The 25,785-nt window shown below is 42.1% G+C and overlaps 1 protein-coding gene across 5 annotated transcripts in view; it reads right to left on the bottom strand.

Moving 5' to 3' along the window:
* The window catches only part of ASAP2 (ArfGAP with SH3 domain, ankyrin repeat and PH domain 2), a 97,257-nt gene that overhangs the window by 7,474 nt on the left and 63,998 nt on the right, over positions 1–25,785 (bottom strand). For 2 of the 5 annotated variants that reach the window (XM_079969741.1, XM_079969743.1), the window contains exons 12-26: positions 21,789–21,876; positions 18,854–18,902; positions 18,051–18,217; positions 16,982–17,115; positions 15,259–15,353; positions 14,059–14,115; positions 11,601–11,790; positions 9,652–9,737; positions 9,377–9,492; positions 8,585–8,652; positions 8,108–8,221; positions 5,948–6,200; positions 1,826–1,987; positions 694–856; positions 145–197 (exon numbers count right to left, since the gene is read on the bottom strand). In XM_079969741.1, the coding sequence (XP_079825867.1) occupies positions 145–197; positions 694–856; positions 1,826–1,987; positions 5,948–6,200; positions 8,108–8,221; positions 8,585–8,652; positions 9,377–9,492; positions 9,652–9,737; positions 11,601–11,790; positions 14,059–14,115; positions 15,259–15,353; positions 16,982–17,115; positions 18,051–18,217; positions 18,854–18,902; positions 21,789–21,876 (1,795 nt within the window). The remainder of the gene's footprint in view (positions 1–144; positions 198–693; positions 857–1,825; positions 1,988–5,947; positions 6,201–8,107; positions 8,222–8,584; positions 8,653–9,376; positions 9,493–9,651; positions 9,738–11,600; positions 11,791–14,058; positions 14,116–15,258; positions 15,354–16,981; positions 17,116–18,050; positions 18,218–18,853; positions 18,903–21,788; positions 21,877–25,785) is intronic. The other 3 variants (XM_079969744.1, XM_079969742.1, XM_079969745.1) reach the window with 3 other exon arrangements.

The following is a 25,785-nucleotide window of genomic DNA, read 5'->3' on the forward strand; positions in this document are numbered from 1 at the left end:
TCCCAAATAAATTAAATATATATATATACAGCAAAGTCATTGTGGTCAGGTTTTACTACCTCCCAAATAAACCTGTCAACAGTGCCAACAGTTGCTACTAAAGCAGGTAAATTAAAATCAGGATTTAATAATAATAATAATCACCAGAAGATTGCTGCAGAGATCCAGGTCCTTTACTCTTGGCCGACCTGTCAGCCCTGTTCAGGAGAAAACCAAACATGACTGCTCGTCATCACGTCTGCAATTTGCTGTGTCTAATTTACTTTTTGAAACAATAATCAGAATGGGATTCAGTTAATGAGTCCCGTGCAAGGACTTCTACTTGTGCAACAGGGCTTGCACACACATACACACCCTGCACACACCCCCCCCCCCCGCAAATGAATTGTGAAGAAGATCAGAAGAATGCCCAGAAGAGTGCAGAGGGGGCAGGGAGGAGAGGGACAATTATTCTATCTGGCAAACTGAAATTCTTGCCCCGACAGCAAGATCACCAATTGCTATGTTACTTCAGGTTATCAAAGTAACACTCTTAAATGGCATTTGCTGTTGGTAAGTAATTATCTGTTGCCCCCCCCCCTTGCTGCTGTCCGTATGGAACCTGCCCAACACCTGAACAGAACAAAACACAAGGTGAGCACACTATCTTTCAGCAACCTGCAGATCTTTTAGGAAGAAAAGGCGACACATTACCCAGAAGCAGGCTTTTTCTGAGAAATTCTACTTGGAGGCTGGGGAGGAAGTGGCGGCGGCGTAGGCTTGGACTGTGGCACCACTGGCTGTTTTGACTGCTGGCTCAAAGCTTCAAGAACACTGGCTGTCTTTGCAACGGGAGGTGGTGCTGAAGAGAGTATATCTATATATATAAAAATGCATGTACAATAATACGATGATGGTGAATGCTGGAATGTTTGATACGATTCCTACAAACAATATTATTGCTACCTAACTTTGTAATTTCTAAAATGTAAGCCAGTCCTTCAAAAACTAAGGCTCAAGACACAAGGAAGCTGCAATCCTATACACGTTTCTGGGAGTAAGCCCCACACTGAACTGAACAGGGCTTATTTCTGCCTGGACACATGCTGTATTGTATTGTGAGAGGTTAGGGTTAGTTTTAACTATGGTTTAATTAACTGAGCCAACTTATGAAGTTGGTTTGATTCATTAAACCAGTTAAGACCTAACCACAGTTTGTCTGGGCTCAGATCGTCAAACTGTGGTTAGTCAAAAACCGAAGCAAAAGCTTCTACTTTTCTTCTCCCACAAGATGGGAGAGTGCAGAAGTTTGAGGCTCACTGGCTTAATGATAAACCATAGTTTATAATTATGTCTGAACATAAACAATGCAGTGGGAGGCTCGAGCTAACTCATAGATTAAAACTGGAGCCAACAATAGCCTACCTGCTATGAGGTACTTGTACTGGTAGTGAGGCTAATCTTCATGAGAGCTGGTTTAACATGAGTAGGTAATTTTAAATCATACTTTTAGTTGTGCATCTGTAATATACCTTTAGAAGTAAGCATTAATAGAGGAACAAGGAACATTAAAACCGCAATCTTTTTGTCTTTTTAAAGAAACTTCCTAAAAGTTCAGGGAACAACCTGAATTCCTTGCAAAACTAATCTGAAATATCCATTCCTCAACCGTGTGTTGCAGGAAGTCTTAACAAACAGTGTGTTGAAGAAGCCAAATGGAAAAGCAGCAGGCTCAAAACTACATCCACCAGTGAGGAAGAAACATGAGTTGTGGAATGGGAAGTTGAGGCCAACTGTGATTAGATGCAGCAAAAACAAAGGAAGCAGTGGAAAAGGGCAAACATACTTGTAGATGTTACACGCAATGGCGGAACAGGGGGATGGACAGTTGGTGGATCGGATGAAGACCTTTGCCTGCTTATGCTTTCCATTCCTAAAGAATTTGTCTTCCACAGTGTGTTCGATGAAGGAGTTGTCTGAACAGCACTGCCAAGAAATGAAGACTGAACTAAAAAGAAAGGAAAACACTGTGTCATTATCATAATCACTGCTGGCTGAGAAGCGATGAGAAAACAGCACCTTTTTCTTAAGTGGACTGACTGGCTGTGAGCCCGAGGCACATGTACTTCTGCACAAGGACTGGGTCATTTCTAAGGCCTTGTTCACACCTGAGTGTTTCATCACTTGGTGACTAGGCTATCACAGGATAAGCACGAGTGAATGAGCTGAAATGGACCAATCATCAGACAGAAGGCTTTTGCATCATCTCATAACAATACTTTTCAATAGGGCGCACATCAACTGATGCATAAAGCGCCCTCCCCCTCCCCCCAATTGCAGCTGCTTGGCTCCTGCCATACAAGGCTAAGCCTATTAAGATTTTACTAAAAAAAAAAAAATAGTACAATTGGGAAGGAGAAACTAATTAGGTGTGGATGTTGTTGTGGACATCACTTTGCACAAAATAGGAAATGTGGTGCTCCCAAAATTCAGCGGCAGGAGTTGGTAAAATAGGCTGGTGGTAAGAAACAGGCTTGTCTCCTCTTATCCCAGACAATGGGCTAATAATCTCCTGATGCAGTGGGGCAAGATAAGGCTGTGGTGGCTAGTCTACCTGTTAGCTCCCACTTCCTGTCATCTGCCCTTCTCTCTTGCCTGCGGTAGCAAGCGGCTTTCCAGGTATGCCACACAGCAGTTGAGGCAAGGGGCATGTTGGCAAGGGAAGCAAAATGGGCAGAGACCGTCACTGCTATTTCTGTCCAGGAGGTCTTTATCCACAGAAGGTTTAACAACGTGTGTGTGTGGAATCCTAATAAAGCATATAAAGGTAAAGGGACCCCTGACCATTAGGTCCAGTCGTGGATGACTCTGGGGTTGCAGCGCTCATCTCACTTTATTGGCCGAGGGAGCCGGCGTACAGTTTCTGGGTCATGTGGCCAGCATGACTAAGCCGCTTCTGGCGAACCAGAGCAGCACACGGAAACGCCATTTACCTTCCCGCCGGAGCGGTATCTATTTATCTACTTGCACTTTGACGTGCTTTCGAACTGCTAGGTTGGCAGGAGCAGGGACCGAGCAACGGGAGCTCACCCCGTCACGGGGATTCGAACCGCTGACTTCTGACCGGCAAGCCCAAGAGGCTCAGTGGTTTATTCCACAGCACCACCTGCGTCCCACAATAAAGCATATGGCAGGACATAAATCGTAGTTTGCTGATGTACAGTGGGAGATTTTTATTTTTTTTAGCAATTGTAATAGGAAAGAAGATTGCAAAGTTTTTGTTAGTTAATGAAGAAGCAAGGCCTGCAGCCACATTTGCTGAAAGGAAGCGTTTAGCCAGACAGCACATTGTTTATGAAAGCCGCCAGGGCTCTATTTGGGTACAACCGACCACACCACTGTTAACTGTGTGAAGGGAGACAGTGGGGTCACCTCACCCACCCCTCACCCCCTACTCTGGCTGCTTCATCCCACAACAGAGCCCCCCAAGCTGCCCACAAATTGGGAGCATGCCTGACAAACATGTGCATGCCGTCACCCTGAACATTCAGGGCCCATTCAGCTCTGCCTACTCACATTCAGCTGCCCCATAGCATACATGCTATGCATGTGGACAGCTTTAGGGGCAGAGGATGGGGGGATGGGATGCACACATGGCAAATGTACCTGGCTCCACTCTCGCAACTCAGACAGTCATATAATCCTGAATGCTTCAATAGGGCTTCAGGAGAATAAAAACAATAATCTGTTTGCGACATGTGCTGTGTGACTCCATCTTTTTAAGCCATTCATCCTGAATAAAGGAATATTTAATACATATTTTTGTCTCCAATAACTATAGGATCATGAACGGTAAGTTGGGGAAGGAGTGGGGGGGGGGGAATTTACCAACGTGTATACTAATAATGGATTTAAAGCGTGTCTACACACCTGTGTGTTTTTAGACGCCAATTTCAATCACAGCTGTCATCTGTGAAAGGAAATTCAGCTCTGGCGACGTTTCTTATAGGACTCCTATCTTCATCTCTATAGCAATCCTATACTGACAATGGGACAGGAACGGAGATATGCCACCGCCATTACACTGACAGAATGGCTGCCCTATGCAATGCATGCTCTCGCTGGATTTGGAATGATTGCCCTAGTAGCAATCATTCATGAGACTATGCCGCTGCTGACAGGAACATATGATGATCAGGACATGGCCCTGTGCCCCAAATTGCACAAAACACGCAACGCAATGCCCCAGCCCATAAATTCCAGAGGCACAGCTAGCAATGCTATAGCTAGTCCCCAAGCAACCCTTAAGACAGAGGGCTGTATCCAACACTACAGCTCCACTGGTGCAATCAACTTTCACGAGCACAAGAAGAGTTACTGCTTTCTCTCCTGTCCCCTCCACCCTCACAATCATCACAGGAGGGTTGGGGGAACCTGGACCTGATCTGGGATGGGGTGGTGTGGTGGACATGGAGGTCCCATTGCACTGACAAAGCACATCCACACATGGCACAGCACTGGATGAATCCCCTTAAGCACGATTTTTGGGAAAAGTGCACAAAGGGGGAAGCAGACAGTTGGGAGTCCATGGAGCATATACATTCCTCTTGGGACAAGGGTTCAAGACCCACCCAGGGAAAATCTCCCCAGCAGTGGAAGTCACCAGGACTAGTTGGGAAGCAGGAAACCCACCCTGCAACCACCACACAGCAGTTCCCTGACTACTTAGCTGCTGCAGGAAACGGGAAACAGACACATCATGGGGCAATAACCAGGAACAAGCCCTAGTTGGGTGCAACAGCTCAGGTTTTACATGCTGGTTTCAATCCAGGGTATAACTCCACACTAAGAAATGATAAATGGTTCTATCCTCAGCACACCATGAGCCAATCAGGGGGAGCAACGAACGGGCCAAAGAATTGTAGAACCGGGAGGGATCTCGAGAGTCATCTAGTCCAACCTCCTGCCTGAGAAAACTTGCCGTTCTGGCGTCTACCCACTCCCGTGGGGCAACCCACATGACCTTCTCCCCAGCAGCAATAGGACGGCTGTGCCAGGAGTTTCCCAGCAGGCTTGTGGGGTGCACTACCTAGGTACCCCCTAACTGTTGGGAGTGGAGTTCAGTGCTGGGTGTTTGTGTCTGGAATGAGGGACTTGCAAAGGTTTTAGGTGGAGAAGTGTTAACAACGGGCTCAAATTCTCACGAGTGTCAAGAGGGCAGGCAGTCTTCTGCCGAGCGCTTGCGTTGCACACAAAGTGCCCTGGTGCTCTGCGTCTGCTCACCAGAGTTCTATAGGGGCCCAGTTCCACGTGACCCATCAGCTCAGTGATGGAAGTCCCGTTTATAAACTGGCAGTGGTGTGCTGTGACTGGACCATACCCTACGGCAGAGAAACTATGCTCTGTCATAGCAGCATGAGTGAGCCAGTTGTCTGCAAAGGGGCAGCTATTTTTACCTCCACCTCCATTTTAATTTGAAGTCAAGAAGGGCAGTCAAGGCTGTGCTTTTGACAGGGGCATGGATCAAAGCAATCGCGGGCATCGTTGCAAATGTGCTGCCCACAACTTGGCCACATTCCAGTCATTCTGCCAGTATATCCAAAGTACTCCACCAGCACCTTTTATCGCAGTAGCAGCATATCTGGCATAGTGGGATTTCTGCTAAAGCTGCTACTCAGCTGGTGTAACTTCAGCATAGGATTGCACCCTCAGACATTGTGTCCCCGAGAACCAGTCATTTGATAATGTGATTCTTTTCCTTTCTTTTTCCTCCCACCTCTGCACTGTGACTGTCCAAAATAGAAAGTGCAGATTCATCCCAATTTGAAAGAAAAGGAGGAAGAGGAGGAGGAACCCTCCGCCCTCCCATCACGCAGCAATTTATAGTTTCAATATACCTACCTGCAGAAAAAACTGCCAAGAGAGAAAGAAAACTGTTGAACTCCACCTCTTGCAAAATGTTAGTTACCTTTCCCAATATTCCTGGGGGGCAAAGGAGGTGCACTTGTGACTGGTGCAGCAGGCTGCGAGGGAGGTGGGCTGCTACTGAGTATGGCTCCATAGGTCTCATTCTGCAAGAGGCTCGGCATAAACCCTCTTTGCTTGTCCTTGGCTATATTGGCAGCATCTCTAGCCAAAGATGCCACGTTAGGCTGAAGCTGGCTTGATCCTAGCTGATAGAAACTCACAGGCCTGTCCTCTCTTCGGTTAGGGCTTGGTTGCTTAAAAAGGAAGGAAGAATACAAGAGAGAGTGATGTGGGCAAGTGTTTCAAGACCGGATATTTAAAAAATGCAACGCACACTAGGGAGCTAATATTCATTTTGCTTTAACTGAGGCTGAAATCCTAAGCACACTTACAGTTGCCCTGGGCTGGTTCAGGAGGAAGGGCAGGATATACAATAGGTAAAGGTAAAGGGACCCCTGACCATTAGGTCCAGTCGTGGCCGACTCTGGGGTTGCGGCGCTCATCTCGCTTTATTGGCCGAGGGAGCCGGCGTACAGCTTCCAGGTCATGTGGCCAGTATGACTAAGCCACTTCTGGCAAACCAGAGCAGCGCATGGAAACGCCGTTTACCTTCCCGCCTATTTATCTCCTTGCACTTTGACGTGCTTTCGAACTGCTAGGTTGGCAGGAGCAGGGACCAAGCAACGGGAGCTCACCCTGTTGTGGGGATTCGAACCCCCGACCTTCTGATCGGCAAGTCCTAGGCTCTGTGGCTTAACCCACAGCGCCACCCACGTCCCAATAGGATATACAATAAAACAGAGTAAAAATAAGTAACAATCGGGCGCAGGTGGTTAGCTTGTGGCGTCTCCAGTTGTGGGATTCCAGTTCCCATCAGGCCCAGCAAGCACAACCATTGGTCAAGGATGATGGGAGTTGTAGTCCAACAACTTCTGGAAGATCACAGGTGGCCCATTAAATCCAGTGTTACTGAGTAAACACACACAGGTCCATACTGTTAAGGCCATGTGTACTCACTGTGCTTAAAATTAACAGCCATTTCTAACAATAAAATGACACTGTTCAAAATTTCCATTGGATATACATTTAAAACTAGAATCGAAGAAAACATTCATTTAAAAAACAACAACAACCTCCCAATGATTAATAAAAGCAAAACCATCTCTCTCTCTCTCTCTCTCTCTGGAGGAAAGGGACATGTTTTAAATTAATCACTTGCCATTTTTGACCCTTAGCATGCTAACTTTGGTAAGAACTTTGCTAACTTTCTACCTGATTTTGTTGTTGAAGGTTTTGTTATTTCAGAGAGACATGTGTCCCTATTAACTTCTGACTGAATCAAGGCAAATGGCTGGTGACTTTCTAACATTTCCCGATAAAAAGATCAGAGGAGTTGACCTCCATTTTTCTTCCCTACGAAGACAATACTAGCCCAACTCAAAGGCAAATGAACACACATGCAGCGGACACATTCAGCCATGTCATCAAGCACAGAAAAGACATTAGTTGTGTCATTAATAGCCCTTAATCTTCTTTTCAAGAGTCCCTGGGGCCTGAAAGCCTATTAATAGTGAGTGAACAGCAAAATGCTTCCTAATTCCCACCTTCACCACTGAGTTGGAGAGCAGCAGAGTTGAGGTTGAACAAAATGGCTGAGCGAAAACCTTGAAAGGCAGGCACAGGGTTTTGCAATACAAATACCACTTCCTACTTAAAAGGGGAACCTTCTGTTATGTTCCCAGGTACAAGTTGCAGTATGTACAGGTGGGAATGGGAACATCCCCTGCCTGACAACCTGGAGAGATGCAGCCAATCACTGTAGACCATACTGAACTAGATGGACCAATGGTCTGACCAGTAATGTTGGCTTCCCATGTCCCTAATTGTTCTATAATCTCTTCCTTCTAAGCAACCCTTACATCCATCATTTAATTCTATCTTCATCAGGAACACAATGGTAAATGAGTTTCGTTTATATATTGCCTTAAATTAAGCTGACTTCAAGCCAGCGCAAGCGGAGTGCAGCACCATTAAAATTCTCAGTAATATTTTTTTTTTACAAAGAACACAGTGATGATAATATTACTCTTGTTCCAGGCAGGAACATTTCCATTTTTTAATTTTTTTTTAAACGTTGGGTTTCTGATCTTCTAAATCATACCTGTAAATTTCCATCCACATCATCATCACTTTCGTCCAGGTCTTCATGAAGTAATCGCCACTCATATTCTACATGAACATGAGAATTAAGTCTTCCAGCCAGAGCTTGGGTGAGCTAAGGTACCAAGAATGAGACACTATTCAGCACAGTCAGCTACTACAAACTGCCCTGTGCCCTTTGGATGAAGGGCAGCATATAAATTTAATTAATTAATGACGTAAATTCCCTTTCTTTCCCATTATGTGAAATCTTGATTCGTTTCTTTCTTTCTTTAGAAAAAGCAATAATTTAAGCACTCAATGGATGCAAGGCACATGTCTGTTGTTTTCAAGTATCTTAAGAGGTCAACTCAAACAAATATTTATTTACAAATTTTCCACCATTCTTGACTACCACAGAAACCTCATGGCAAGCTGCTAAATAATCCAGAAACAGTTCAGCTTTGGAGAACACACAGAAGAAAAAAATAAATCTTACCAGCTCTTCACAGCGCATGTGTTTTAAGCGTTTAGCTATATCGAGCGGCGTCTCTCCAGCTTCATTGGCTAAAAGGCAATGGGAAGAAAACGTCACATTCTTGTCTGCAATCTTATGTTGCTAAAAATGAATGTGACTTTTGAATCTGAAGGCAGAACTTGGGAATTGGTAGGGCAGAACCGCTCATTCTAACAGGAGACAGAAAAGTGCTTAACTCCCCAATGAGACTTTAAAAATAGTTAACTGTAGAGTGGAACATGAATTAAATCAAATACGTATGTAAATAACAAAGAATGATGCCTCACAGGCACTATGAAAACTCCATAAAAGCAGTGGTAACATAGTAAGCAAACATTTGACTTAAAATACAAATTTCAACACGGTCTCAATAATCTTCATTTCAAGTACAGTGGTACCTTGGCTCTCGAACTTAATCCGTTCCAGGAGTCCATTTGACTCCCGAAACCGTTCAAAAACAAAGGTGTGGCTTCTGATTGGCTGCAGGAGCTTCCTGCACTCAAGCGGAAGCCGCGTCAGATGTTTGGCTTCTGAAAAACGTTAACAAACTGGAACTCTTACTTCCGTGTTTGCAGCGTTCGGGAGCCGATTTGTTCGCCAACTAAGCCATTCGAGAACCACTGTATCGCCTTCTAAAGAACTCTACGTTAAACATGTAAAGAAACTGGCCAAAGTCATTGCAAGAGCCTATGTGCCCCTATCACCAACTGTCTGTGTGTGGCAGGGTTGCGGGATTGATTTAAAGAAAAGAGGAGTCACTCTTTACCCTTTTACCTATTTCGATGGAAGCCTTCCCTCTCAGGAGCAGTTTGAGGCACTCAACATTATCTGTCAAGCAACAATAATGAAGAGCAGTGCTACCTTTGCTTGTCTGCTTGTCCAGGTTGCCACTATGCAGAAGAAAAAGGGTAAAAGTTTAGTTCACACAGACTGAGTAGTCTAACTCTCAAAAAGCTTGCTTTCATGCTATCAACAAATATTACAGCAGGCTTGTTTTTGTTTTCAAATATGAAAATGAAAAGTGTTTAAATAGCGTTAGAATCGCTCACCTGTTCTGCACCAAGAAGTCAACTATGTGGAGTGAGGTCCGATCAACAGATCTCACAGCGAGATGAAGGGCAGTTTCGTCTTGTTCCTGAAATCATATGGTGTTTTGACCAATAGCAAGCAAGGAAGGGTTGTTGTTTTTTGGGGAGATACCTCCCTATTTTTTGTTACATTATGCTAAACAAAAATTTAAAGAACTTTACTATAGCTGGCTTTGGTCATCACTATCAAAATATGGCTTTGATTTAAGACAATTCATCCCTAAGTGATGATAATGTTAATTGTTCCACGTCATCTAAACGGGGAAATGGTAGAAATATTATAATGACCATAACATTAATATTGATACCCCTGCTCATCTGCGTGGGTTGCCCCAGCCACTCTTGAAATAAACCCATCTCAAGAAACGAAAGGAACATATAGGAAAATGTACATGCATAGGACATTTAGAGAAGATAACATGTACAGCAAAGCTTCCCAAACTTTTCATGTTGGTGACACACTTTTTAGACATGCATCATTTTGTGGCACAGTAATTCAGTTTTACTAGCAAACTGGAGGTTAAGCTAACCCCTTTCCAGACCTGGGAGGAGCACGGGGTGTATGTGTTCGTGCAACACACCTACACACTGCAGCCGACACACTAATGCATTGCAACACACAGTTTGGAAAGCTCTGACGTACAGTATAGGTATTTATAAACCAATGCTACAAGCCTCCAAACTCAGAGGGGGCTGTTTGAGTGCTTTGTGCTAAACAAGAAGTTGGACAGGGCAGGCATGTCAAAGCACAGAGAACTGGTGGGATCTGGCTATCCCTTGATACAAATAACACAGAAAGCTCAAAGCTTAAGAGTTGGGATGGTGCTGTTCTTTATTGTCAAAGAAGGCATGTAGGGTCCAGCAAGTAAGTTAATTAGAAAAACAGCGAGCTGGATCATTTTATGCTAATTTATCAGTCAACTCATTAGTTTTACAGAACTAATTGAACAGTATTAAAATGTATAGAAGCAAATATCATAGTACTTCTAAGGATTAAACCACTCTGGGGATTTAGCACTTGGCTAATAATGGTTATTTAATTTTCGACTGGTACCAGGCTAGTAGGATGTTAAGCCATGCTTCGTTAATAATGGCTAAACAGAATTTGTAATTGTACTATCAGCCACATAGCAGTAGCTGTGCGTGAATATTCTGTGTGCTCGCTTGCCAAAGAGAAGAAGAATGAGGGTGGAGAGTGGAGGATAAGAGCAGGTTTAGGAGGACCCAAGTTCAAAAAATTTGAGAAGCTGAGATGCAGAAGTTAAACTCATTCCATAAAATTGCATTTTCAAAATTGCAAATGTAAAAACAATAGACCTGAGATGGATCCAAACATAGCCGTGTTTTGAACAGATCATGATTAATGCATGGTCCATTGATTTCAACAGGTCTACTTTAAGCATGGTCATCCGTGCTCCAATGTGGCCTGTGCACAAGCAGAATGGATTTCTCTTGCGCAAGGGGATTTCACATTCTTCTCTTCCTCTCTACATGCCCTGAAAATCTGCTCTGGAGTATTGGGAAGCCCCCAGGTCAGTTGGGAGGGGGAGGGGTGCACAATGGGGAAGAGGCCAAGACCCTTTATGTAAACCAAAATCTGCTCATGGGATGTTGGATTTCACTCAATGTCTGGATCTATCCCCCTTTGTTTGGATTTTTGTATGCTCCAACCCATATCCAGTGGATGGTACAAAATCTTTTCACATTTATGTTTTAGATTTTCTATTCTTAATAACGCGGTTTGATAACAGATGGATGAGCCATTTTGATAAGATGCCATTTTTCTGACTTCTTTTGCAAACAGTCATCCTTTTAACATTTCAAGTGAATGACTGAGTTACAATCTCATTTCCACAAAAACAGCAGATAACATGTTAACATGCCGATAACAGAAGAAATTCTACACTTACATGCCCATTTGCGAGTGGAATTTTCTCTGTGAGATCCACATTCTCAGCATACACTTGAACCAATCCAAAAATGTCTCTGGTTCTGACCGCTTCACAGAGGCTCTGCAGTTTAGCCACGTTGTCTGAGTGTTTCTTCCTTGCATATTTTCTTTCAATATATTTGGCATTAATATAATCTTTTCTTGCATTCCTGAAATGAGGTGTGATTTTATTTTATGCAAACTTGAAATGAAACTCGCTTCACAAACAATATCACGCAGGCTGCAATTCTTCAAATTACAAAAAAAGGCTGATGGAAATGGTTTGGTTTTCACTTTGAATGGCCTTGGTTGCATATCACAGTAAAGGGTTTACTAAGAATGCACCAATCTCATCCACTTTGTTTCTCTTCCCTGGCCCATAGGAGAAACAAACCACAATCCCTGTCTTAGCATAGCATCAGAACTACTGATCATGCTTTATTTTGTTCCAAACAAACCAACCTTGGTTGCATATCATGGTTTGCTTGCAGCAAATAAAATAATAGTCCTTGGTTTGGACATAATGCAAGGCCAGGGATCATGATTTGGTTTTCCTGTGTGCTAGCAGGGAGGAAGAAAGCAGGCGAAATTGTTGTGTTCACAGTAAACCGCTAACTATGGCTAACCACAACATGCAAACAGGGCCACTATGATCACTTCCCTCCTTCTCTGTAACATATGTGAAAGTTTTGTAGTTATGACTGTTTACTTGTAGAAACAACAAACTGATTTGATTGGGGTGAACAAGTAAACTCTACTCGCTGCCATAAAAATCTGTTTTCTTTAGGTCTTTTTAAGGAAATGCATAACATTACTTTGCAAATTGAATTAAAACTAATTGCAGGGTTATTCGATGGATGTGCTCTTCCAACAATTCAAGGGAAACCCCCTGCACTGAACTTAAAAGTCAGACTGCTCTGTTACCGTTTTACATTATTTATCTTGAGGTCAGTTGCTTAAGTTTGCTGTCATGTGTGATTTAACATGGAATCTGTTACAGATTACAGAGGATAACCAGATCTTGTACGTTCCATTCAAACACCAGTTTTTTAGCTTTAGTCTGCCTTTGTCTAAAAAAAACTGGAAAATCTGTAAGGTAATTTTAAGTCCCAACTTTTCTTCTTTGCTATCATTGGAGGGAGGACTGTGTACCTATCAATTCTTCCTTTCTTGTTGCGCTACTTGATCTTTTCAAGCTGTTCACTAGGTTACTTTTAATATAAATGAGGAACAGTGTGGTGTAATGTTGGACTAGGACCTCGGAGGCCAGAGTAAACATCCCAACTCAGCCATGGAGTTCACTGGGTGATCTTGGGCCAAGTCACAGTCTCTCAGGCTAACCTATCTCACGGGGTTGTTCTGAGGATACAAGCATGCCTGCCCCCTTTAACTCCTTGGGGGAAAGTTGTGAGATAATTTTTTTAAAAATAAATTATTTGCTACTACAGTGGCACCTCGGAAGTCAAACGGCATCCGTTCCAGAAGTCCGTCCGACTTCCAAAACATTTGGAACCCAAAGCGTGGCTTCCAATTGGCTGCAGGAAGCTCCTGCAGCCAATCAGAAGCCGCGGAAGCTCCGTTGGATGTTCAGGTTCCAAAGAATGTTCTCAATCCGGAACACTCACTTCCGGGTTTGCAGTCTTCAGGAGCCAAAACGTTCGACTCACAAAGAGTTCGGGATCCAAGGTATGACTGTATGCTGAAATTTTATTCAGAATGCACCTCAGCAGACCACGGCACCTTTCCCTGCCATTTCTTAACAAGAGCAGAAACCAAGAGTTACCTCTTACGTTTATAAAAATGGCACCAAACTGGATAGAAAAAAAGATATTTGATCCAGAGAGTTCCTGTGAAACGCCACTTGCAGGATGATCCCACAAAAATAAAGAGGTGTGTGATTGTTTTGCTGATTCCTCCTGTCTCCTGAAAAGCTGCTCCTGAGGGCTAGGGAAGTACGGCAAATCAAGGAAAAACCCACCTACCTTCCCCTCTGCCCTGCTTCTTCTAAGTCCCTTTTGTGCACAGAAGCAGCTCTTATGTTTGTGGAAGGGAAATAACTATAAACTTTATTTATTTGTTGATACAATTCTGGTCTGTTTTCAGTCCCCTGTTATTTTAGCTTTTTTGAAAGTTTTACATTGTTATTCATTCTTCTGACTGATAATTTTATAGTTTTAGCTTTTTCGTAAATGGCTTTGGATTCATTTTTTTTTTTTACAGTCACACGGCGTAGAAATTTCATGAAATAAACAAAATAGGAATTTGTGTTCCAGCAGAAAGCCATCCCTGAAGTTTATGCTCACACTGTTAATGCTGCTGAAGTTCCCTAATGAGCAACTTGCTTAATTTATTGGGTTATGCCCAAATTTCTTTCCCCTCCAATTGCTCCTTTAAATGAAGCGAAGGAATTTTATGAGAAGGCTTTGAGAGTCACTTACATCTGTGTGAGAATGTGATCTGTACACATGTGGAGGTTGACGTTTTCAATTTGATTCCTAAAAATAGCAATTTAAGCTTATTTTAGTCATTAAACAAGGGTTATATATTGTGCATGACTTCAATGATTATAGTTGACTTTAATGACTATGGTTGCCAGATGTCCATTTACCAAAGCGTGGCATCATCATAAAACATAGCTGTTTACACACAAGGAGATCTTAAGCTTTGATTTGCTGTCTGTTTTAAACCAGAATTAGTTGTTCCGAGTCATGATTGATTTATTAAAAAAAAAATACTTTAGCCTTGACACATGGATTGGTGGGATCCTTTTGCTAATTTAGGGTTGCCGTATTTCAAGAAGTAAAAATCCAGACACAGAAAGTTGAGTTTTTTTGGGAAATTTTCAAAAATCCCGACATTTGGCTGAAATTGTCCCCAGAAGCTAAGTCGGCATTGGAATCCCAGACAATCCAGACGTATGGCAACCCTAACCAATTAATGGGATCCTCTTTCCAGTCAAAGAGTTTATGAACTCAGTACTTTCTTGTTCTCCAATACTTTCCTTTTTCTGAGACTATTCTCTTTTTCCATCCTCTCTCTGGCAAACGGGAGCTGTTAGTGGAACTATTGCTAGTAAACACCCACATACAGTGGTACCTCGGGTTAAGTACTTAATTCGTTCTGGAGGTCCGTTCTTAACCTGAAACTGTTCTTAACCTGAAGCACCACTTTAGCTAATGGGGCCTCCCGTTGCCGCCGCGCCACCGGAGCACATTTTCTGTTCTCATCCTGAAGCAAAGTCCTTAATCCAAGGTACTATTTCTGGGTTAGCGGAGTCTGTAACCTGAAGCGTATGTAACCTGAGGTACCACTGTATATCCTCTCAGCAATCCTTAGAACAGTTCTATAAGTTCATATTCCTGCAGCCCTGCTTAAATTTAATGCTGATTGTTGCCTATTTAGAAAGAGCTGACTACTGTGGGTTTTTCTGTTTCTATAAACTGGTCAACGGCTCCAATAAATTCACCCAAATTGCAAGTGGGGGGCGGGTGGGCTTGGAGGCAGAGATAGCAGTGACTTGCTTTAGGTCAACTCGCAAGTTCATAGTGAGGGCAGTATTTGAACCAGGAACTGTCCAACTCACATTCTTAATCACTACACTGTAAAAGCTTTCCATACTTTCAATGTTTCATACTTACATATCACTGCTTGGGTTGGGTTTGACCATTTCATCTGCCGGCAAACAAAATTCCATAATTTCGTTAAATCCCGCATTCCCAATATTTTTGGCAAGCTATAAAGGGAAATATAAACACACCGGGCAAAGATTAACATAATCACGTCAAGCAACTGATTTCAGTAGCAACCCATTTTCTTGATTTTCCAGTGGAGAAAGAACTTAAGGTTAAAAAGTTAAATCTTAGAGAATTCTGGGGGTTGTATCCAATGCTAGTTCTACTTAAGGGTAGACCCATTGAAATTAATTTCCACAACAAATTTAGGAATATTACTTTCAATAGGTTTATGTTCCGAGTAGAACGTAGTTGGATACAACACTGAATCTGTAGTTCCCTGTCCTGCCCAGATGGGTCCTTTTAACACATGAAACCAACAAGCTTTATTAAACAAAGCTATTAAACAAAGCTCCAATAGCGTGACCGCAGTTCCTATAGAAACAATTTAGTCCTGATATATATATATATATATATATATATATATATATATTTAACTGCAATACAGGAGAGACTTCCTCCAAGAAATTTAAAAGAGATTCTATTGTTGGATGATCTCCAATATTAGCCATACTTAGATTTTGAGTATGACTTACGTAGCTGTATGCCACTTATAGAATTACAGTAACACTGTACACACACAGACTCAGTTTGCCCATCCTGGTAAGCTGTTAAGTGCTGATCTGAGGTGTTTCGTTCCTCCTAACTGGTGTGCAGAGGATATAAATGACATGGTTTAGTGTTACAACCAACCAGATATCATGGTTTGTTTTCTCCAAACAGACTTATCAACTGCGGTTTTTGGGGAACACAATTGTGGTTTCGTTGGGGAAAAGCAAAATCTTTGTGTCATGAGAATTATAAGGTCTAAGATATAAAATAAAATTTACCAGGCAAACACATATATAAATATATAAACCACATGTCTGAAACAGTACAGGAAAAAAGTCCTGAAACTATTTTGTCTCTCCCAAATTGACCTCAAATATTTCTCTGCAAGGACAAAGGAAATGGGAAAACCTCCCCATCGTCTCTTTGCTCACAAATCTTGTCTTAAGGGCCTATCTGTGTGTGAATAGGGTGAGTCTGTGACCTGGATTCAGGAACTGAGTATTTACAATCACAAAGGAATGGCCAGACTGCTGAAGTAATGCAATCAGTGATCATTATCAGGTACCATGGCAGACAGGTTTTCTGCTGTATACCGCCTCTTCTGTGATGTATGTATGATATATTGGGGGGTGGCCTTAAGCTTACAGGGTGGCAATTTCAAAAAGTCTATATATAAGGGATTGCACACCATTGTTCTGGGTTCCTCCTCCCTCGTGCATGTGGTAAGTGAGGACCCTGTTGCAACAATAAAGATCAGGCTTACTAGCTGCTTTGCTTCTCAATATTCTCTGGTTGGCCTCTGTTATTTTCTCCTACCGATAGAAAACATACAAAAGGACTCTATATAGGCTCTTGGGTACCCCATAAGGAAAAAGGAGCAGTTTTGTTTTCTTAATAACACTTTGATTCAGACATAACACTCTCCCAGGAATCATGGCTTGTTTCTCCCCGGTGCAAACAGAGTACGGTCTGTTTATATGTGGTCAACCATTAACTGTGTGTTACCATAATGTGCAAATACTGCCACCAGCTACACACCAACTCGGCTTTCGAATGACAGAAACGTTTTTTACTTTACCAGCAACTCAGATGTTCCCAGCACATCTAACGTGAGTGACTGCATTCTGGAATAGTGGACGCCAAGTTCCCGATGGATTCCTGAACACTCAATGCAAGTTAAAATGCCCAGGTTTGTTGAAAGCCATGTAGGATCTGTAAATGATAGAACAGAGGGGGAAAAGAACATAAGCCACACAGGGTAATGAAATAACAGAATCCCTTCATGGGATATAAACCCAGCAACTAGATTTTGCATCCATACAAAGCAAAAAAATGTATAAAGCACATGATTAGTTGAAGTTGGTTTTCACTGTATGGTTTTATGTATTATTGTAAACTGATATTTTTTCTAAGGAACAGTGGTATATAAGTATTTTCATAGACAGATAAATAAACCATAACTGCTGACTTTAATGGATGGGGCAAGGTTCTGGGACAATGTGGTGGAAGTGAGTTGTGGTGGGGGAAGAAAGTGCACCTCTGAATGGCCCTCTCCTGGGATTATCTGTAGGACTCCGCTACACAGACAATTGCAAAACTGAAAATGGAAAAAGCAGCATCCATAATAGTGTGAAAGCATTAAGGCACATAAGTTGTTCTAACAGTAATCAATTATCCTTTTGGAGGAGGGTTGGTAGATAGGTTTCTGCTTTTTATGTAAAGATAAAGGTAAAGGGACCCCTGACCATTAGGTCCAGTCGTGGCCAACTCTGGGGTTGTGGCGCTCATCTTGCTTTATCGGCCGAGGGAGCCAGTGTACAGCTTCCGGGTCATGTGGCCGGCATGACTAAGCCGCTTCTGGCGAACCAGAGCAGCGCACGGAAACACCGTTTACCTTCCCACCGGAGCGGTACCTATTTATCTACCTGCACTTTGACGTGCTTTCGAACTGCTAGGTTGGCAGGAGCAGGGACCGAGAAATGGGAGCTCACCCCGTCGTGGGGATTCGAACCACTGACCTTCTGATCAGCAAGTCCTAGGCTCTGTGGTTTAACCCACAGCGCCACCCGCGTCCCTTCACAGCACCACCCAAAGGGGCACAAAACTTTACATGGGAAATAGCACATCGTCACTTAAAAAAAAGTCACCTTGTGCCCCACAGTCACAGCACGTGTCATTCCCAGGCATCCTCTGTACATCAGAGATGATTTCCTTTGTCAGTTCTTGGACAATGTTGTTTTCTCCTGTGTTGTCATCGCCTTTGAATGCATTATTTAAAGCTTCTTCTTTACTGTTCTGTAGCACCGATATCCAGCTTGAAAAACAAAACAAATTCCATTTCTCTGTTCAACTGGTAAAAATGCACTACTGTCCTCCAGAGAAAAAAAGTTTAAAGGAAGGCAGACAAGGCTTACAAGACTGAGCTTAGCTCTCGCTTACAGTCACAGGGAGGAGGCAAACGAGAGTCGAATCAAAACTTCAGCAGAGGCTAAAAGAAAAACTCCCACTGGAGTTTAAGGGCTGTGATATGTGTGTGGTTTTTAATGCTAAGGAAAGGAATTCTGGCTACGGTTGAAAATATCCATAATTGGAAATTTGGTGGTGCTGGTGGAAGACATTTGTTTCCAAAACATTAAAATTCCATGGTTCCACATTTATTTGCATTACTGCCTGTAGATCCAGAGCAGCCAATATGGTACCCGTCAGATGTTGTTGGACCAGCAAAGCCAAGGGTCAGGGATGATGAGAATAGCAATCCAATGACATTGACTATCCCTGCTGGAGATGAACAGAAAGTTTAGTCTTCCTAGCCTGTCTAAATAATGGCTAGAATTAAGGATTATCTTTCTCCTCAGTAGAGAAGCAGTTGTTTTATCTACTGTAGACACCACTATCATGAGCAAGCGAAACAGCAAAAGAAACAACAAAAACCACTATTAATGCAACTTACATTTGACAGTCCTGTTCATCCTCTGCTTGGAAATGATACGTTCGGTCATCTACAGGAAGATAAAATGTTTCTAGTGTCGACTCCCAAAAACGTTTGAATAGTTCATCTCATCATAACAGTCATGACCCTTTCCGAAACTCATGTACCAGATACTGGTGGTTGTTACTGGAGTTAAATTAACTGGGCAATATATTGCCCAGGATTAAAATCACCCATATATGCAGATGATGCAAGTAGGATTAAGCAGCAGGCTCATGTATAACTTCCCTGTTGCTATGGTTGCTTATTTGATCAGACCAAAGACCACCAACAGAAAAGTTATTGCAAATGTTTGCTCAGAACTAGTTCAGCAATGCAGGGGTTAATACAATGATACCATCAGCAACTGTTGGTTGTGTAACTATTTTCCATCCATCCTATTTCCCTAATATACCTGGAATGTGAGTGCTCTTGCTCAGATGGGGGAAGTCTTCCATTTAAAAAAAATAAAAATGCTCAAAATAATGACATGCATTATTGTGGGCTTCCTGAAAGCATTTTGCTGTCCACTGTTGGAAACAGGATGCTGGGATTGATGAACCTGATCTAGTAAGGACTTTATTTTTATTTTACAGCACAAGTTCCCCCTGACTCACTTCCAGCAGTTTTTTCCTCCACCTTCCAACCATGGCAATACAAGGAGCTGTGTTTTATTTTACTTTCTAGAACCCTGATAGCACCCTTGCCTGCTTTTCACTTGGGTGTTTTTTTTCTTTGCCACTTTGCTTTGTAACATTTGATTTTTATTTCCATGGTGTTGTTTGGAGGGGGGGGGGTGGAAACACCCGCCAATTAAGAAATGTCAAGCCAAACATGATGATAAAAAATGCCTCAATTTAGTGCAACCACAAGTCCACAGCACGTGAAATTGGAAAGAATTTTCAAACATTTCCCAAGGTTGCTCTCTCACATTAAAGGAGACCTTTGAAACAACTAAGCAGACCTCTGAAAGCTATTATAAAAGACTTTTACAGTCTTATGGCTACATCTCAGAGGATTGCATCATAGCGTACGTCACACCTGTTGGCTCAAGCTGAGCCTCTACTGGCTGGAAGTGCCTGCATATTTCCACTTCTCCAGAAACCTCAAGTCCATGCAGTTGCTTATTTCTCTGTGTGTGGAGTCCTGGATTAAAAACAGTGTGTTTGCTATGGACCAGCACTGAGGCCTGACTCATACACTACCAGAACAGCACAGAAGCCATTGCTTTGTGTTTGTGTGTCACACCTTTCTAGTAACAACTGAAGAGAAGCAATCACATGGACAAGCTGATAGGCATGACCAAACAGCCGTGATTCCCGTGTTGTATCCAGTTAAAACGTTTGGAATTCTACGTTGGCAGCAAAGTTGTATTTGCAAACTAATTTGTTTAGAAAGTTTGCCTTTGTAAAGAGAGAGCGATGGCTTGGATCTAAAGACCCTGCTGTAGCCACTCATGCAGGTTCTTCCCCACCCACCTGGGCTGGCAGCCCTCTGAGAAGTGGTTTGAGAAGGTCAGGAGACTCTCAAGAGCAGCTTGTGGGGAGACGCAGGGGGACTGGAGAAAAAGGAAACTCCAGTAGCCACATCTGAGTGGGAGCATCTCCCCATCTCCCTCTTGGACATATGGATCCAAGCCCCAGTTATGAACTATATAATTTGGCACAGCTATCAACATGAGAAGCTTAGGACGGCGTAATTGTAAAAAAATATGTAGAGAAAAGATGCCTTAGGAAATCATTGGCCTTCCATATGTTGTTGGACCATATCAACCTCATCCAGCATGGCTAACAGGGCTGATGGGAGTTGTAGTCCAACATCTGGAGGTCCCCCACCCATTGCTTTGGGAGATACGAAGTATAGAAAGGTTCTCCAGAACATATGCAATAAGACTGGCTGCAACATAACAATTTGGTGGTCAGTGAGCAAAACAGGAAACCCCCTAGAACTAAATGAAGGACGAGGAATGTCAGAAGTATGACAGTGTTAGAAGTATGGGATTTATCGTGTACCTGATCTAGTTCAGAAAGATTCCTCAAGAGAAAGGTAGCCATTTTGATCTGAATCCCAAAATCTTAAATGGGCAGGTGTAGTATGACCTGTGGATATTAGCCATGTGGGGAGCTGCAAGGATCAGAGCATGTTCCTAACTAGAAAGTCAGATTTGGTGAACCTACAGAAAAAGGGGCAGACCGTAAACAGAAGAATGAATGGCTAAATGTTGTAGCTGGCTCAAGGAACAAGTGGCCTATACTGAAAGAACAGTGGTAATTTTGCATCTAGAAGAAAATGAAAGAAAAGAACATCTGTATCAAAGAAAGTAGAGGCAGAATGTTGGCATATTCAAGAGAGGAAGGTGTGAGGAAGAGAATGACACACACATACCCCAGTTTGCACAGTATGATCGTGACTTATATATCTTTTTATCTTTCAATAAAGAATGTAAAAAACGTATTATATGTGTAAGATGCTACAACACTCCCGGTTCTGAAAGAAGACACCCCCATGATCAAGAAAAGTAATGGTGGTAAACATTAGTTATTTATAATTACATGACCTTTCTGATAATATTTCAACAATATATTCTATACAGGCTTCATGAATGATTTTGAGATTTGGTTCTGCAGAGAAATCAGGAAAGCATAGCTAAAATAACCTCAATAGGGCACCCAATGAGGGCTAATACAGCAACAAAAACTGAGACATATAAACGAATAGTTTATAGTGACAAACATATAAGAATGATATGTGAAATATATGAAAGGCAAAAGTGTTCAAACAAAGCAAGCTCTGATAGTAACATATTCCAAATGTATCAGACTGAATTTTGGAATCTCACCATTAACTTGTTTCCCCCCCTGAAACAATGTGGAGATTTTTAGAACTAACTAATAGAAAGTACCTACAACAAACCTACGTGATATGAGGTCAAAACATTTTTTCTCTTCTGGGTTTGTTTTCACTTGGCAAGTTAACAGATTGAGCTTTGCAGGAGGCCGGTTTGCCTGATTAAAGAAGAAAACAAAACAAAAAGGAATATCCCTTAGTAAAAATGCATAAAGAATAAAGACTTTCCTGTTGTCATGGATTTCAAAAGGGAGAATCCTCCTGCATACAAGACACCCAAAATATGCCCATGGAAATTACCAAAATAGGCAGATATCCAGTTCTTTTGAATAAGCCACAGGAAGTGGAAACAATTAGATCTAGGGCAAATTCACAGCAATCTGAACTGTATGGAACGGGGCAAATTGCTACTTCCTGTATTACAGTGGTAACCTTGGTTTGCAACCGCTTTCGATTACAATGTTTTAGATTACAACCATGTCAAACCCGGAAGTGTGTGTCCCTTTTTTTGGTTTACAACCAATTTTGGGGGGGAGGCCCCATTGGCAAAGGCAAATCTTGGGTTACAACCTGTTTTGGTTTACAACTGGACCTCCGGAACAGATTATGGTTGTAAACCAAGGTACCACTGTACAATATTAAGATGTGTCTACACCTCAGAAAGATGGGAGCCTTGGGAAGCAGGTCAAGAATGGCTGGATAAATTTACTTTAGTTCTAAAGTTCCACTCGGAAATATAGTCGATGGGTACAACTCACACCACTGCCATTTATGCTCTATGAAATAATTGTGTGAGCGCTATAATTTACTCGTGAGCACATCCTCCTGCTGCAACACTTGGCCGATACAGGGAGCATCTACTTTGGTAACAAAGGTGCATTAGACTAAGTTAAAATGATTTGAACTCTTGTAAAGGATCCAAAGGACAAGGTAACATTTGGCTCTCCGACTGACACTAGAGACAAATAAACCATTAAGAGTTACTGACACAATTAACATTACATGCAAATATTTACCATAAAAACATAAGACAAAGCAGTTCCAAAAGATGCAGCGTGAAGAAAAACTCATACTGACTATTGCAGTCGGACATTACACACGAATATTAGTGGCACGTTTCATAAACAGTAAAGGCAAACAGAGATTTTTTTTTCATGTATTCAACTCTTGACAACTATGGTACGAGTAAATATTTGCAAAAACAAGGCTATGGTGGATTCCTCTTCCTAAGGATACATCTTTTCATCATGACTGGTTTATGAGAACATTATGGGCTGGTTTACACCAAACGATTGCATTCAGATTTTACACATGGTTAAGGCATGGGAGCAAAAACATTTAGGGCTCATCAACACTAGAGTGTAAGATGGATTTGAAGCTGCTTGCATCTCGATTTTTTGCAGCAACTGGTACTTCCCCAGGCCACAGATAATCCAGTAAAAGAAGAATATACAATATAAAAATGGTATGTTATCCACTGCAGATGCACTGAATTGCATTGTGTGGATGGACTTCTTTTTTAAGTGTGATAATGTGTCACTGGGTGTGGTCTGTCGCCACCTCCTGTTTCCATTTTGTTTCTATCAATCTAAACCAAAGGCCTGTCTGTTACCACCAGTTGTTCCTGAAGGCACATTTGCATTATTACTGTTTTTAAAACAACTCTTCTGCCTGGAATTACTCTTGCATAACCAGCTGTATTAAAAATAAAAATGACATATGTCCTTGCAGGTACAGGAGGCAGGAAAGAAAACGAGGAGGGGGAGGAGGAGGAGGAGAAGCTACAGCATATATAAAAACATAGCAAAACATCAAGCATTAAAAACTTCCCAACACAGGGGCTTTAATGAAAGTGATTCCCAATCTTTCTTTGCCTGGCTTGGAGCGACACACGTTTTTTTTACATCTCTTTTGAGCAAATTTAATATATTAGAAAACCTGTATTTTTTTAAAAAAAGCATTTTAAAGGTGCATGGCACAGGTAAACAGCTGTTTTCATGCCTACAGGGGAACCGTCAGATTTCCTTGCTTAGAGCACCACACCTGTATTTTAAATTTATTTTTTTTACGACTGATTTGCACAAACCTGGCATATTGGAAAACTTGTATTACAAAAATAAAAATTGGAAAGTGGGCACCTGCAGCTAAGCAAATAGCATGCATGTTCACAATGGACCTCAGGTTTCGAGAACTTACAGTGAGTGAGGAAGCACTAATTGAAGGAAGTGGGCAGCAACACAGAGAAGGAAGACATCCCATTCAAGCACCAGCTACAAGGGCAGACAGGACGTCAAGCTACATTTCGGAGGCATAAAATTGAAAGCACTTTGCGTGTGGATGGAGATGCACAAATGCATGCACGGAAACAGCAGCCCAAGTATCCGTGAACGCTGTCGTGTGGACAGAGCCTAGTCTGCACCAAGTGTGAATATATTTACACCAACAAAACACAACAAAGTGAAAATTAGCCCCATGTCTCTTTGTGAAGCGAAAGATAATTGAATGTTTCTCTAGAGAAATAAAAGATGAAACTAATTAAAACAGGGCAGGCGTAACCGAGAAGAAAACAATCACTGTTTTATTTTCCATTTTTAACCACAACCACAATAACAACAAAGGACAATTTAAATGACTAGGAAACGTATTTGGCCACAGTTTCCATTGCGTTTAATTAGAAACTTGACCTGAAGGGTTTTACTGAAAACAGCAGGTCAAGAGATTAGGGCTGTGCAGACTAACTGCTGAATTCAGAGCTGCACCATAACATTACACTACAATGACATTATAATGTTGGCACAGCAAACAGAGAAGTTGGTGCATGTAAAACATTCTTTGGCCTGGCATTTCTTCCTTTAGATTCTGGAGAATGGAAAGTTCCTATCTGATCCACTGGATCAACCTTACTCTCTTTTTAGAAACAAAGGTAATCTTCAGAATCCATCTCCAGCTTTGGTATTTGAAAAGGAAGATGTGTAGCAATAACTGACAGAGACAAGAAAAAATAGCAGAATCTGTTTGTATGTTAGAAGTAGCCGGGGTGAAGTGGTATGTGAGTGAGGGGTAAGGTGGGTGGCATTTATAGCACAAAATCACTTAAGTTTTGAAAGGCAATGCAATTTGGGGTGGAAGGATGACCCAAGTTAAGGATAGCAAAAACAAGGCTATCCCACATAACTAGATCAACATAATTGCACCGGAGCTAAAGCGCACATGAATAGAGGAATGCTCATCTAATGTTCTTGCAGGAGGAAGAAAAAGGACAATCTTCCTTTCTACAACATGGGAACTGGGAGGCACAATGCACACCTTAGAGAACGTGAAAGGTCAGAAAAAAATGGAACTGCCCCAGACCAAGATCAGTTCAAGAGCCAGTGTAACTCAGAACAGGAGCTAATTTGATGACCCAGCGCACAATCTCAGACCAACTATGGTCATACTAATGGAGTGGTTCTCCGCATGTGTGTTCCTTTTTACCCACTACACAGTAGCCGTGCATGTACTGATATATATCTGGCATTAAAGGCAAGGCCTACCAGACGTGGGAAATAACATTTGGAAGGCCTTAACACAGCAACAATGGCAGGTGACCCAACAAAACACAGCGGAAAACAAGGAATGATGCCTTTAGTGTGAATGACCACACCAAAATGCCAAAGAGGAAGAATAGTTTAAACAGTTCTGTGGGCCACAGCAAAATGCAGATGGGGACTGAAAAGCTGAAAACCATAAAAAGAGCCAATCTAGTCAGTTTGTCAGAGGACTGTCCTGAAAGGGCAAGGAGCCACAGGCACCTGTTCAAGGAAGAAATTAGGGCAGGCAGCCATTCTGATGATTCTTAATATGCATTAAGGCAAAGTAACCTCAATCCCTGAAATGCATCAAGCATGTAGTATCTGAGAAAAGTGCAGATTTTGCAAGTACCAGAATTTCTGCATCTGGTTAGCTGTCCTGATTGGATACTGGAAAAAAGGGCTTTTTAAACTTGAGAGCCACACAGCTGGCAAATGTGTGGTAGAATGTCCCAAGTGACAATAGGGTGGGATGCAAAGATCAAAATATGTTGAATG

Source organism: Podarcis cretensis, assembly GCF_951804945.1.
Source record: "Podarcis cretensis genome assembly, chromosome: 3".
Classification (NCBI taxonomy): domain Eukaryota; kingdom Metazoa; phylum Chordata; class Lepidosauria; order Squamata; family Lacertidae; genus Podarcis; species Podarcis cretensis.